This window comes from Peromyscus californicus, unplaced genomic scaffold, assembly GCF_007827085.1.
Source record: "Peromyscus californicus insignis strain IS unplaced genomic scaffold, ASM782708v3 Scaffold_9__1_contigs__length_137607984, whole genome shotgun sequence".
Lineage (NCBI taxonomy): Eukaryota > Metazoa > Chordata > Mammalia > Rodentia > Cricetidae > Peromyscus > Peromyscus californicus.
In genome coordinates, this window is record NW_026294617.1 from 45274467 (window position 1) to 45289160 (window position 14694).

At 36.1% G+C, this 14694-nt stretch overlaps 1 protein-coding gene across 1 annotated transcript in view; it reads left to right on the plus strand.

The window, feature by feature from the left end:
• Nucleotides 1-14694, plus strand: part of Rsrc1 (arginine and serine rich coiled-coil 1) — a 328277-nt gene that overhangs the window by 73925 nt on the left and 239658 nt on the right. Inside the window, exon 4 of the mRNA XM_052731019.1 lies at nucleotides 12696-12869. Coding sequence (XP_052586979.1) covers nucleotides 12696-12869 — 174 coding nt within the window. The remainder of the gene's footprint in view (nucleotides 1-12695; nucleotides 12870-14694) is intronic.

Here is a 14694-nt window from a genome sequence, read left to right on the forward strand (position 1 = left end):
TGCATATCAAATCAAGGAATATATAAACATATGCTCTGATTTCAAGTATTCTTTTCTCTGTACTCAAGCATACAATATACAGAAATACTGTAGTACACCTGAGTTCTGTTTTTACTTATAAAATATACAGATCTTTGAGATAATTCATGCCTAGGGTATCTCACTGTCTGCAATTTTTTTGTTAATATGAAAGTCCTTGTTACTGCAACTAAAATATTGACATAAACAACTTAGGACTATTCATAGATTTGGAAGAGAAGCAAAAAACAAACACAAAGTAATTGAAAATCATATCTAAAAATCATGCAGATAATCTTCTGACTTGTCAACTAGTCAATCTGTGCTGAATATGTGTTTTCTCATGGATGTTAATTGGGCTTTATAAAGATAAATTTAAAGGATTTTTTTTTAGTAAGCATAAACTTGTATTATTGGTGTCTTATGATAAAATTTATAACCACAAAATTTGCTGTAGAGAAAGTATATTAATAATTTTGTCTTTTAAACCATCTTTAAAGAAAAATTTTAACTACAAATTTTAAAATTATTTACTGGAGAGTGATTTTCTTTTTTATTATTGACTGTGAAGCAATTACTAAAGTAGATTAAAAAATATTGGAGTTTGATTGCACAGCTATATCTATTTCTGTTTTTGTTCTGGTTTATAGATTCTTTTAATGCAGAAAATTTCATTTATAGGCTTAGCTTCTGTATATTACAAAGCATATTAAATTGATAGTTTTTAATTCCGAAATAAGATAGTAGAACAAAAGTTCATGCTTAATAGCTTAACTTTGCACACATATACCTCATTTCTTAAAAATTTACTTTTTTGTTTGTTTGTCTATTATTTTACATCCTGAGCAGGCCCCCCTCCCTCCTCTCCTCCCTGCCTCTCTCCCTTTCCCATCCCCACCCACTCCTCCTCTTTTTCTGTTTAGGAAAGGGCAACAAACTTTATTATTTAAAGAAAGTAGCTCACTATCTTTAATGCTGAACTACACTAATAGCCATTATTTATTTGGTTAAGTGAAAAAAAGTTAATTTTCAAGGTACTAGTTTATTTAGTTGATAAGTGCTTCTGTTTTTCATTCCTTTCCATCCCAGACAATGCAGGAATTTCTTCCGTTGTTGATTGACTGATAATGTAGGAACTGGCTTCGTGATTCTGTTTTATTTTGGGGGAAATTGTCATTTTCGCCAACAAAAGTTGTTACTCTATTAAGAAACAAAACATTTTGTCTTTGAAAAATACTCTTTTATATACTTAAAATTAATAACAATAAATATAGATAACTATATATATATAATATAGATAGATTATTGATACGCTAAATAAACATCATCTTAACTTTTACAATAATTTTTTAAAGTGATTTTGGTACTATTGAGAAAGAGTTGCTCTCATACTTATGGACATCCATGACAAACTTCACCTGAAAGCCTTAAGGTTTAGAATATAATGCTAGTAGCTACCAGCTGTTACAAATTTTCATTTGCTGACTTTATTCCTTTACCCCCTTTGTAATTTAAATGCCTTTATTTAAAGTTTAAGGTAAGGATATTGTAAAGTATGTAGCATTTTGAGATTAAATAGTGTCCAGAACATACAGTTCAAGGAGTTAGTCCAATGTAATTGGAGGAATTATTAAATGACACTGACCTCATTTCCTTTAGAACAATGAAAATTAATAGTTTCACATTTTATTAGGCTGATATTCCAGATGTAGTATACATTTAATTAAGTGTAGTTTCCTTTTAGTTATGGTATGTGTATCTGTTTTTTGTCGTGAATTCTTTCTAGTTTTACAGTTTTCCACATGTTTTCTTTCACCATTTATGATTTTTTTCAAAGCAGAGCTATAAGGAGTTAAATCACTTTAGCATGCAGCAAAACAGTTCCCATTCAAACAATAAACGCTGTTTTAAAAAGCCTTTAGATCTTCTGTCACTTCATAAATATAAATATATAAAAAACGTTATGCAGTTGTAGTACCCACCTGCTAATTAAATGCAGATTTTCTCAAACTTGTTTAAAATCTGTCTATTTGTTTCAACTCTTTCTCTGTTCAGAGTACATATGGCCCTTGTGAAACTAATTATGCTTATGGAGCAGCTGTTAAATTTAGTGCAACTAATTTTATTCAATATTTTACATTTTAATTGATTACCTGTGAAGAAATTAGCAAATTAACACGTATTGTACAGTAACTGAATGGTCTTTTATGGTTACTTTCAGATTTAACAGGCGAGCTAGGCACTGATAGAATAAAGGCACTTCTAGGGGGTTTTGGTAGGAAAATTATTGGTGGACCTTGATTAGTTAGTGTGAAAATTTAGGAAGACCGATGAGTGACGCCAGGCATCTGTGTGTCCTGTGCCTTAAACATGAGAAGCAGATTGGAAAGTAATAGCTTTTTCACAGAATTTTGGTAACATATGGGCTTATCTGGATCTAAGAAGTCTTTGAAGATCTTTGAACTTGACTAAATGACTTAACCTTTGGCTGAGTGGGTGGGTTATGTGTTTTTAGTGGGGGAAGCACTGGCATTCTGTGTTTCTCTTTTTCTTTCTTTCTTTTTTTTTTCCTTCCAAATTCTATTCTTTCCCATGTCTCTTTAAAAAGTGGAGACTGGAGATTATGAGTAGGAATTTGGAATGTGAGAATTCCAATACTTATTAAATAGATCTATTTGTAAAAAAAAAAAGAAAGGAATAAATCTTTTGATAATATTTCAGAAGTGAGTCTGTATAGAAGCTTATTTTCTGTTTTATTCTATTTGTTTTTGAAAATGATACCTCAATCAGATCTTACAGGCATTGTCTTTAGTTGAAAGGCCTTAAGCAGACCTGGCTTCAGATTTCAGTTTTATCACTGATTTTCTGTGATCTTTGACCTTTCCAGAGTTCAGTTTTTCCTCAAACCAAAACAAAACATCCTGCCCCCCAGCATAGGAGTGGTGTTCATCTTCTAAACACACACACACACACACACACACCACACACACACACACACACACACACACATACCACGAGAGAGAGAGAGAGAGAGAGAGAGAGAGAGGAGAGAGAGAGAGAGAAAGAGAGCGAGCGCAATGATAACAGCCACTATTTGTTTAAGTACTTGGAAGTAAACAATAGCATGAGACAGCTAATATGCTTCCTAAAAATACCATCTCAGTATATGGGGGAAACCTCAGGCCCTGTATCCTGACGAAACAAGAACTATAGTAAACATGCATATCATTATGCATATTTTAAAGCATTAGCTATTATAGTAAATAAAAATGGTTTTGATTTTTATTAGCTTTGAATTCTTGATACTAGTAAAATGTTGATTTGAAAAATAGGCTCAATAAACGTGTGTGGAATTTTATTAAATAGTTTTTCAGTTGGGCATGTAAGTAGGGAATTACATACCAAGAATACGTGAATAAACCTATTTACACACTTGATTTATACCACTTAGACACTGAAGCTTGTCCTCTTGGTGAAGACAGGTAATGTTGGTCTTTAGGATAACATTAAAATAAACATAATCTAAGGAAGCTTTGTGTAGCTGTGCTTCATTGGTCTCGTGTAGTTGTATTTTACAATCTCAAGTCTTTCTTTCAGGCTTCGCTAAGACTTAGTTCACTGTATGACCAATTCAGCTCCATTGTCAGGACTCCAGTGGTAATGTCTTATGTGGGAGCGCTCTTGATGTGGTGAGTGAGAACAGTGTTTCTCCTCCCGCATGGTGTGTAGGAATTTCATTGCCTTCGAGTGTTTTTTTATCCTATGGCATTTCACCACATGTATTTACAGATTAGAACACATCCCCACTACAGACTTCTCCGTTCCTCACTCTCTGTTCCGTTTCCTTCTAGTTAGTACAGTGCCTTGCAAAGTCTTGTTGTCTTGTCTTCTCTAAGGTTCCAGAGCCCTTAGCTTAGCAGATCCTTCAGGTTCTAAGTTTCTTCTTCTGCTTTGTGGCCTGGAAACTAAGATGGAAAAGAAATGGGGGCACTAGAAAGTTCCTGTAATATATTCCTTTTAAAGAGGATTATAGTCTGGTACTGCCTAACTGAAACAGTTGTTTTGGTGTGTGTGTGTGTGTGTGTGTGTGTGTGTGTGTGTGTGTGTGTGTGTGTGTGTGTTTGTGTTTGTATATGTATGTGTTCATGTATGCGCTCATGTGTGGTGTTATGCATGCACATATGTGTGCACATAGCTGGAGACCAGAGGTCAATCTTGAATGTCTTTCTCAGTTACAGTCCACCAAATTATTGAGACAAGGTCTGTGACTGAAACTAGAGCTCCCTGATTTGGCTAGATTGGCTGGCCAGGAACCACAGGCATCCCTTTGTTTCGGCCTTCCCAGCATTATGTGCTACTACACCTGGCTTCTTTAAAATAATACTAATAATAATACTAATAATAATATATTATTATAGTGTGTGTGTGTGTGTGTGTGTGTGTGTGTGTGTGTGTGTGTGTATGCGTGTATGCATGCGTACATGCTCACATGATGAGTTCAGGTACCTGCAGAGGCTAGAGGCACCCAGAGCTGGAGTTCCAGTTGGTTATGAGCCTTCTGACATGAGAGCTCTCAACTGAGGAGCCATCTTTCCAGCTTCCTGTCTGGCTTTTTTATGTGTGTTCTCGGGACTGAATCTCAGATCCTCAGGCTTACATGTAAGCACCTTACTATCGAGCCATCTCCCTCTCTCTAAAACACTTTTTCCCGTACTTTTGATTTGTGTTTCTGATGGGTTAATTTCGTTTAACCACAGTGCTCATTCACTGTTTTTCTGTTTCCCTATCATTTCCACTGAGAGTTTAGCAACTTCGTTAATCTTTTTGAAGAATCAGATTTTGTATTTCTTAATTTTCTGTGTTCTTTATTTTCTTTACTTTCCCACTTACTGTAGTTGAGTTTTCTGTTCATTTTCTAACCCTTCACACTACTCTTTAACATGTTCATTTGGCTGTAGGACTTTTCTTCCAACTTTGCTATAGCTGCAGCTGAATCCTACATATATTGAAATGTCATATCTTTGTTTTCATGTAGTTGAACTATTCATTCGCTGTGATTTCTTCTTTCCTATGAGTTATATAGACATGCAGTACTTAATTTCCAAGCCTTTGGAAACTCTGCCTGGTTTTTGTTTATTGTTTTCTTTTTTTTTTTGGTTTTTTCAAGACAGGGTTTCACTGTGTAGCTTTGCGCGTTTCCTGAAACTCACTCTGTAGCCCAGGCTGGCCTCGAACTCACAGAGATCCACCTGCCTCTGCCTCCCGAGTGCTGGGATTAAAGGTGTGTGCCACCACCGCCCAGCTTGTTTTCTTTTTAATTCTCTTCAGATAGAACATTTTCTGTGTTTTAAGTCTGTTGAGGTTGTGGTTATGACTCGCCATATGGTTTATTTTATATAGTATTATCAGTGAACATGATGATAAGAATAAATAATGTGCAGTTTGAAGAATAGTAAAATAGCTGGATTGAAACTTTTATCCAGGTCTTTTGTCTTTCCTTATTTCTTATTTTGTCAGTTACCCAGAACTCACACTCAAATGTACAGTTAGAATTCTGTCTTTAAGATTTTTAGCATTGTTTTATATATTTCTTAGCTGTGTTATTACATGCTACAGACTTTTTATTCTTTTGTTGTGGATAGAGCTTGCCATCACGAAGTCATGACTTCTATCTCTCTGTGGTCATACTTAGACATCTGTTCTGCCAGATGTTAGCACAGTTCATCATTTTTCTTCTTGTTTATGTGTGCATGATGTTTTTCCATACTAAACCTTTCTTTGATTTTATTTTTGAATTTCATTGTGAAAGTTTCTAGTTTTGCTATTTCAGTTTGACCTTTTCCTTTTTATTTATATTATTTAGTTGAATTATGTTTATTACTAATATACTTAAATTTAAAGCTACTATTGTAGTCTTTATTTTTTGTTTGTTCATGGAATTTTTTCTCCAGTTTTTCTTCACTCTTTTAGATTAATTTTATTTTCTATGCGCTTTTAAACTTGCATTCTTTAATTATACGTTGAATGATTTACCTAGATATTGTAGTATGGCCTTGACTTGTTTGTGACTAGCAAAAATTTGTACTAATAGTACTTAAAAAACTTTTTTTGTAGTTTGGTTTTAAAGGACAGTTTGCTATTTGTTGCATTGAAGCACACGTTCCCCCCTCCTTTGAAATCCTCAGGAAAATCAAAGCCATTGTTTTCTGTGCAGTTTTTAGTGGAGAAGGCTGACGCCAAGTTGATTCTTTTTCACTTTTAGTGACTCATGGTTTCAGAGGTCTCATTCCATTGTTGCCGGAAAGGATGGCAGAGCAGAGTGGCTTCCATCTCCACAGCCGGGAAGCAGGGAAAGGGAGTGCCTACCCCTGCTGATAGCTTTCTCCACAGCCTGGAAGCAGGGAAAGGAAGTGCCCCACCCTGTGATATCTTTCTCCTTGTACTCTGTATGCCCCGCTTACCTGAAGTTCAGGGCAGTTTCTCCACTTAATCCTTTCTGCAAATGCTGTTCCAGACCCAAAGCTATGGATCCCTGATCTCTGAGGTGCTTTTTTTTTTTTTTTAATTTATTTTAATTTATTTTGCAATACAATTCAGTTCTACATATCAGCCATGGATTCCCTTGTTCTCCCCCCTCCCGTCCCCCTCACCTTCCCCCCAAACCCCCCCCCCCCATTCCCATCTCCTCCAGGGCAAAGCCTTCCCCACAGACTGAGGTCAACCTGGTAGACTCAGTCCAGGTAGGTCTAGTCCCCTCCTCCCAGGCCGAGCCAAACAATCCTGCATAGGCCCCAGGTTTCAAACAGCCAACTCATGCAATGAGCACAAGATCTGGTCCCACTGCCTGGATGCCTCCCAAACAGATCAAGCCAATCAACTGTCTCATCCATTCAGAGGGCCTGATCCAGTGGGGACCCCTCAGCCATTGGTTCATAGTTCATGTGTTTCCATTCATTTGGCTATTTGTCCCTGTGCTTTATCCAACCTTGGTCTCAACAATTCTCGCTCATATAACCCCTCCTCATTCTCGCTAATTGGACTCCCAGAGATCCACCCGGGGAGAAGCAAAGTGCTAGAGAGGCCCACAGAAATCCACAAAGATACCCACACAACAGACTGCTGGCAATGGTCAAGAGACAGCCCGAACTGACCTACTCTGGTGATGGGATGGCCAAACACCCTAATTGTTGTGCTAGAAACCTCATCCAACTGAGGTGCTTCTTAAAGCAGGTAGACAATCAGAATTTACTTGATAGTCAGTTTTCAGATCCCTTGATGTGCTCTTGGTTTTGCAGAGGATTGAGTTTCAGCATTTTGTTTTCTAGTGTTTGTTTACCGCCAACCCATCAGTGCACATCCCCTTTTCCACAGTGTACAGAGTGTAGGGCTTTAAAAATTCCCCACTATGGCTTTAATTAGGTTTTGGTAGTCAGTAGAATTTGATCCTCTTGTTTACAGTGTCATTCTGACATGAAATCTATGCTAGGTTTTATTCAACATGTAATTATTTAGTTTTAATTACGTTTTTATTTTATAGTAAATATTACCTTTATTTGTAGCACTCAACTTAAAGGACTGTTTAAAGTACGGAAGCTGTTTTTTTGAAAGACAAAATATTAAGGTATCTGTTTTGATTACATGTGTTTAGAACTTATTAGCCAATTAAACTTGAAAAATTGGCTTTTGAGGGCAGTAATTCATTTTATGTAGAGATGTTATGGTTATTCTTCTTATTCTGTAGATATTGAAAGCATTTATCTGGTATAATAGGACATCTTGCTGTCCATTTATTGCTTATATATTGTGTGTTCTAGAGTCCCACATTTTTTACCAAATGGTTCTTTGCTTATAATACATCTCCATATTGGCTTTGTACTCCAGAGACTTCTAGAGTGATTTATCAGAAAGATACTTATTTAAGGAACTGGGACAAATAACATCTTAAATGTTAATACAGTTTCCTTTCTCTTTTGTTTGTCAGCGTAGGAAATCTTTTTATTTTGATCTATCATTTTTTTTCTTGATGAGACTCTTCAGATTTGAAAATAAAGCTACTTAGCTGTAAACAGAGCTGGTCATATGCGTAAGATATGGATCTTATTCAAATTTGTGTAAAATAATTCTTGTGGTAACGAAGTCAGTAGCTTAATTCATTTTCTTTTCTTTGTAGATTAATTCTTTTAAAACTGTATTTTATCATTTACTCTGCCTGTAGTTTTGCCTTTTCTATCTTTTCTTCCATGGATATTCTTTGGAGTATCTTTTTTAATGGGAAGATGATAAGCAAGATTAAGAGGCCCGCAGTATGAGGATTAAGATAATGAACATTGTTTTGGAAAGGACGAAGATCTTGTAACATTGTATACTGTGGTGTTTTTAAATGTGTTATTTTGTTTAATTTGATATCATGGGTGCCTTAGGTGTGTACACTTATAGGTGTGCTTTTGCTATCTTATTTAATACATAACAACCAACACCATTGATAGAGTATTCTGGAATGACATGAATTTCTTGAGCATATTGGGTGAATAATAAACAAGATAAGTTTGGAGAACTGCAGGTATATGTTTTCTACATCAGGGTGTTTGTGTCAGGGGAAACAGAAGGCAGCTTTGAAGCTACCTGAATTTTCTTAATTGACTGGATGAATTGAGAGTCGAGCTTGAGAAGGAAGGTTCTGAGGGAAGACTGGGTTTGATAGTAACTGATAAAATGCCTTGCTAGTCACAGCTTTGCTCTCGTGGTGATAGGATAGTGATCCTGATCTGTTTGTCTGGGGACAGTGCCTGTTGAACATTGCTTTCCTGGGATGGTACCTTAGCTCCCGGACCCCTGCCCTCAGCAGGCTCGTGTTGATGGATGATAGGTGATGGGGTCTTCCGATAGGTCATTTATTTTGTTATTGAGGATTACCTGTGGAGAGGATGCAATTTTTTCTTGCACTTCATATTGTTATTTGCTTTCCTGTTTAATAGAAATAAAAGCAAAATTTGGGTAAGCCATATATATGTTAAACTTAAGATTTTAAAGGTTTGGAATCAGAATACTACAGCTTCCATGCTGTTGTTTTGGGTTATTTGTGTGTTTGTTTTGTTTCTTTTTTGGTTTCACTTAAATTTTGTTTTGGGGGGAGAGTGCAAGGGGATGGGGAGATGAGTGGGATCAGGTTGCATGATGTGAAATCCACAAACAATTAATAAAAAGTTAAAAAAATTCTTAGTTAGCATGCATTAATTCTATGTTATATGCATATTATATGCTAGTTAACATATAAATATATGTAAACCCAATTATTGATGCCTATATAACAGTTAATATATTTGTTAATATGTAATTCTGTATTTTAATCTCATTTGTCAATATCTATGCATTTAATGTTGTATTTAAAATATAATTTTCTGTACCAATGTCTTGAGGATTTCTGTTTTCCTCTAATATTGTCAGTCTTAATATTTAGTTCTTTGATCCATTTCAAATTGAGTTTTGTGCAGGGTGAGAGATGGGCTCATGTTTAAATCTTCTGTGTTTAGATGTCTACTTTTCCAGAACCACCCTTTATTGGAAAGACTTCTGCATTCTTAAGTGCATATTTTGGGGCCTTGTCAAGAATTGCTTTGGCTGCAGATGGTATATTTCAGCGATCAGTATTGAGCTCCATTCATTCGTGTGTCTGTTTTTATTCAGACCTCACATTGTGTTGCTGACTCCGATTGTATAGTGTAGCTATTTCTTAAATTCAGGTATTATGATGTCTCTAGCTTTGTTCAATTGTTCAGACTTTTTTGTGTTTCCGCACTAACTTTTAGGATTATTTTTTTATAGCTTCATGAAGAATGCCATTGGCATTTTGATAGGGATTGCATTGAATTTGTAAATTGCTTTGGGGTATGGATATTTTAACTATTAATTCTTTCAATACTTGAACAGGGGAAATTTTTCAGTATTTTTATGTCTTTCATTAATTTTGTTAAGATTTTGTACCATTTATTGTAGAATTCTTTTACTTCCTTGGTTAAATTTGTTTCTGGGCTTTTACTTTATAGTTGTTGTTATGAGCGTGCTCTCCTGATTTTCTCATCTTTCTCTCTGGTGTATTAAAATGCTTGAGTCAGCTAGCTACAAAGTTCAGTAGTAGAGCATTTTCCTAACATTTGTAACACCCTGGGTCTGATTCCCAGGACCACCAAAAATAAAATTCAAATGCTGCAGAGGCACTTTGCTTTCTTGTAAGAGAGGATCTTGATACGATAGCCCTAGAACTCATTGTGTAGCGAGGCTTACCTCAATCTACTGATCCACTTGCCTCAACTCCCCAAGCATTGCAATTACAGGTTTGTGCCATTGTGCCTGGTTGCAATGAGTTTTGTATGTTGGCTTTGTATCCTGTGACATTATTGAATTCTTTTATTAGTTCTAATAGTCTTCTGGTGAAGTTTTTAGGATTTTCTGCATGTAGTATTAGATCATCTAATAGTTCGACTTCATCCCTGTCTAGTTGCATATCCTGTATTTCTTTCTCATGTTTAATTGGTTTAACAAAAATTTCTGGCACTGTATTTAATGAAAGTTATAAGAGTAGACACCCTTTTCTAGATGACCAGTACTACTGTGTACTGTGGCGAGATTTTATAATTGTGATTGAGTCATTAAGAGATGCAGATTCTGTTCTCATTATCTACCAATCTGTCTTTAATCTCATTTAACATAATTTTTTAGGCTCTTTCAGTCCTAGAATTTCTATTTTTTATTTTCCTGAGTTTTTTGTTGGCTTTACGGAGATTAGTTTTATATTCATTGCAAGCATGGTTATAAGTACTACTTTAAAATCTTTGCCTACCAATCTGACCTACTATGGAGTTCATGTACATTCACTACATTTTTCATCTCCCCACCCCAAGAATGGAGCACATTTTATGGATTTGTTTGTATATGTAGTATATAAAAAACCTATCCTGGGCCTGATGGATATCATACTGGTAATACAGTTGTGTTATCTGCAGGAATATGGTCTTCAGCCTTTGTTTTAGCAGTGCATTAACTGGGCTTGAGTTTGCAGAGCGCTTGTATTTAGGCAGACAGCTGAAATTTTGGTGTCATGCTTTCATTCTTAGCTGTTTAGAATTTGCTGTTCTTAAGATGATTTAAGATTCAGACAGAGCTTTGAAAATAGTTTACATATACAATTTTTGGATATCACAGAGTTGGGCATATAGCTTAGTGGTTCAGCACTTACCTTGAATTTTTGGATATCATCTTTGACTTTTTCTTACAGCATTCACCTTTCATTGTCTCTTTTGTCCAGTTGGTCTTTGGTGGTTTTTCTAATCAGAGAGTTTTCTGTTGGGTTTATCTGTTCTGGGTGTACAGTCTTGAGAATACCCACAGAATGGAAGCTTATAAAATGGCAGCTTTCTCGTTGCTGTTTACTTTTCAATAATTTGTATCCCATCCCACCCCCAGCAAAATCTTGCTTTTGGTCACTTTCCTGTGCCTTATTATAGTTATCTATAGGATTATGAGTCTGCAAGAAGAATTCTTGTCAATACTCTGACCAGGACTCTAAATTCATTACTTCTTAGCACATAATGTATCATACCTAATAAAATGATTCATTTTATGTGATTCACTGGGTTGGAATGAGTTAATGGTCTTACTTGTATGTTGAGAAAATAGAAATAATAGTGGATAGATAAAAGAGATCCTAAGGATAATGAAAACACTGTTTTTATGGATCCTGTTGTTAAATACATTTGATTTGTTCTCTTATTTGAGGAGACTTAAGGCTTTATTTGAATGTTTGAGACTCTCTCTTGTTTTCTTCTTCCTTGTCCCCTGTGGGGCTGTTTATCTGTTCTAGCATCTCAGGAGACCGAGGCACACTGAGTCCTGGCCAGATGTTCATGTGAGGATGCCTTCCTCAGTCAGTCTTCTACCTTACTTTCTGAGAGAGATTCTCTCGTTGACTTTAGAGCTCACCATTTGGCTAGATCAGTCAGCAAGCAGGTTCCAGAATCTGCCACAATCCACCTGTCTCCACCTCTGAGTGCTGAAGTTATAGATGTTGGCCACCATGCCCAGTTTTGGATGTCAGTGCTCAGGTTCTGGATTTCAGCCCTCATGTTCTCACAACCACCACTCTACCCACTGAGCCGGCCTCCTAACCTCTATTTGCTTATATTTTTTTTCCTTAGCACGAACACAGCATGTTGTATCTAAAGTCATATGTGGTACATAAAGTCAGATGATTAGTTAAAGTAATCAATAATCAATATCATTAATCACACACTTATTTTTTTCTCTCTGTCTCCTCCAGCCGTACACCTGAAGATACTTCCCCAGCAAATTTACACTGTAGAAGTATTACTAATTATAGTTAAGATTATATTCTTAAATCTTACTCAACTTACATGACAATCTTTTATCCTATTATTTGTAGCTCAAAATTTCTCCTTCTCTAACATTTTAATTGTACCTTAATTTCCTTCAAGATTCACACATCTATATTTCTTCCTATAATTTTAAGTGAGAGTGATCATGTATCTTTCATATACTTGCTTTGCACAATTAATTTTGGGGTCTAGAATTGAAACTAAGTACTTTTGAGTAATTTCGAAGGTCAAATTGCATTTTTAACTAAAGGCAGACTAAATCTATTTAATAAACTCTGTTTGTTGTAGGTCCAGATCAAGACCTCGTCCACGTTCCCACAGTCGAAGCAGTGAAAGGTCCAGTCACAGAAGAACCCGTAGCAGGTCTCGGGAGAGAGAGCGACGGAAAGCCCGGGACAAAGAGAGGAGAGAGAAGGAGAAGGAGAAAGGCAAGGACAAAGAAGTGCACAGCATCAAACGGGGGTGAGTTGATGAGAATCTGCTGTGAGGACTAGGGATTGCACAGCAGTGTGCAAACCAAACTGCTGCTCTGAGGTGCTTCCTGTTCCTACCCTTGTGGGTAAATTCCTTTAAGAGTGAAAGAAGGTAAGGGCTTGCAGTATCTTCCATGTTTCTTGAAGTAATTTTTCTCTAAAAAATTACTCAGTTAATTTTAATAACAGCTTGTAACCCTTCTTGCATCATTTTCTGTTTTTTGTCTTTATTTATTTATTTATTTATTTATTTATTTATTTATTTATTTTGAGCTGAGGATCGAACCCAGGGCCTTGTGCTTCCTAGGCAAGAAAGCGCTCTACCACTGAGCTAAATCCCCAATCCCTGTCTTTATTTTTAAAAAGAGTTATTTTTTTAAAAAAATTATGTATATGTGTGTGTCTGCATGGGGGTACATGCATGTCTTAGGAGTGTTTCTGTTGCTGTGAAGAGACACCATGGCCATAGCAACTCATATAAAGAAAAATATTTAATTGAGGTGGTAGCTTACAGTTTTAGAGGTTCAGTCCATTCTCATCATGGCAGGGAGCATGGCAGCATGTAGGCAGATGTGGTATTGGAGGAGTAACAAGAGTCCTGCATCTTGTAGGCAACAGGAAGTTAGCTGAAATAATGGATGGTATCCTGAGCATAGGAAACCTCAAAGTCCGCCCCCACAGTCATATGCTTTCTCTAACAAGGCCATGCCCACTCTAACAAAGCCACACTTCCTAAAAGTGCCACTCCATATGAGATTATGGGGCCAATTACATTCAAACTACCACAGTACACTTGTGTTCAGGTACCCAAGGAGGCCAGAGAGGGTATGAGGGGGGCATCTGATACTCTGTAACTAGAATTACTGGCTCTGGTCCTTTCTAAGAGTTTCAGGTTCTCCTAACTCCTGAGCCATGCTCCACATCCTCTGTGCTTAACTTTTATGTCATATTTACAGTAATGATGTGAAGCCCTGTCTGGATTGTTGGCTTTTAAAGACTTTCTGAAATGTTAATCTTGTGGCAAAAGTTGAAAAGATGAGTAAATTATTATGTAATTTTTCTTGATCATCCACAACTATCCTAAAAAATTCAAGTTCTAGTTTTAGAAAGTTATAAGAAAGGAGATAAGTGTTAGATATTGTATAATTTCTTTTCTCATTGCTTTACTCACACCTGACATTTATAACATTTGCTTTCTAAGAATATTTTATCTTTTAACCATTGGTACAAGTTTTTCTTGTTTCTGTTCATTTTTCTCCCAAATTTTAAGAACTTATAGATATCTTATTCTTAGACAATTGTTCTTAGAAGGTGAAATTTCTCTAACATGAAAACATATTTTTTCTTCTTCTTCTTATTGTATTGAAATAAGATCTAACATCATTTTGTTAAATTATTTTTTTGAGACCTTCACACATGAGCACATCTAAATCACTCTTGTCTCTCCCTCCCCCCAACTCCTCCTTTGTCCCCCAACTCCCTACCACATTCATGGCTGCTTTCTTAATTATTGTTGTTAAATTGCATGTATGTACAACATATTGAGTCCATTTAGTGTTGCTCATATGTCCGTGTGTCCAGGACAAAATACTTGGAATTGGACAACCCGTGTGGGAGCTTATCCCTGGAAAGAATTGTTTCTCCCTCTCTCAGCTGCCAGTGACTGTAATTTTTCATCTAGGGATGAAATCTTGTGGAATTTCTCCTATCCATGTTGGCATGTTTACTGATGTTATTATGCAGATCTTATACAGGAAGCATATTGTTGAGGTTCTTTGGTTCAGCTCCCCTCTCATATGTAGAAGACATCTCAC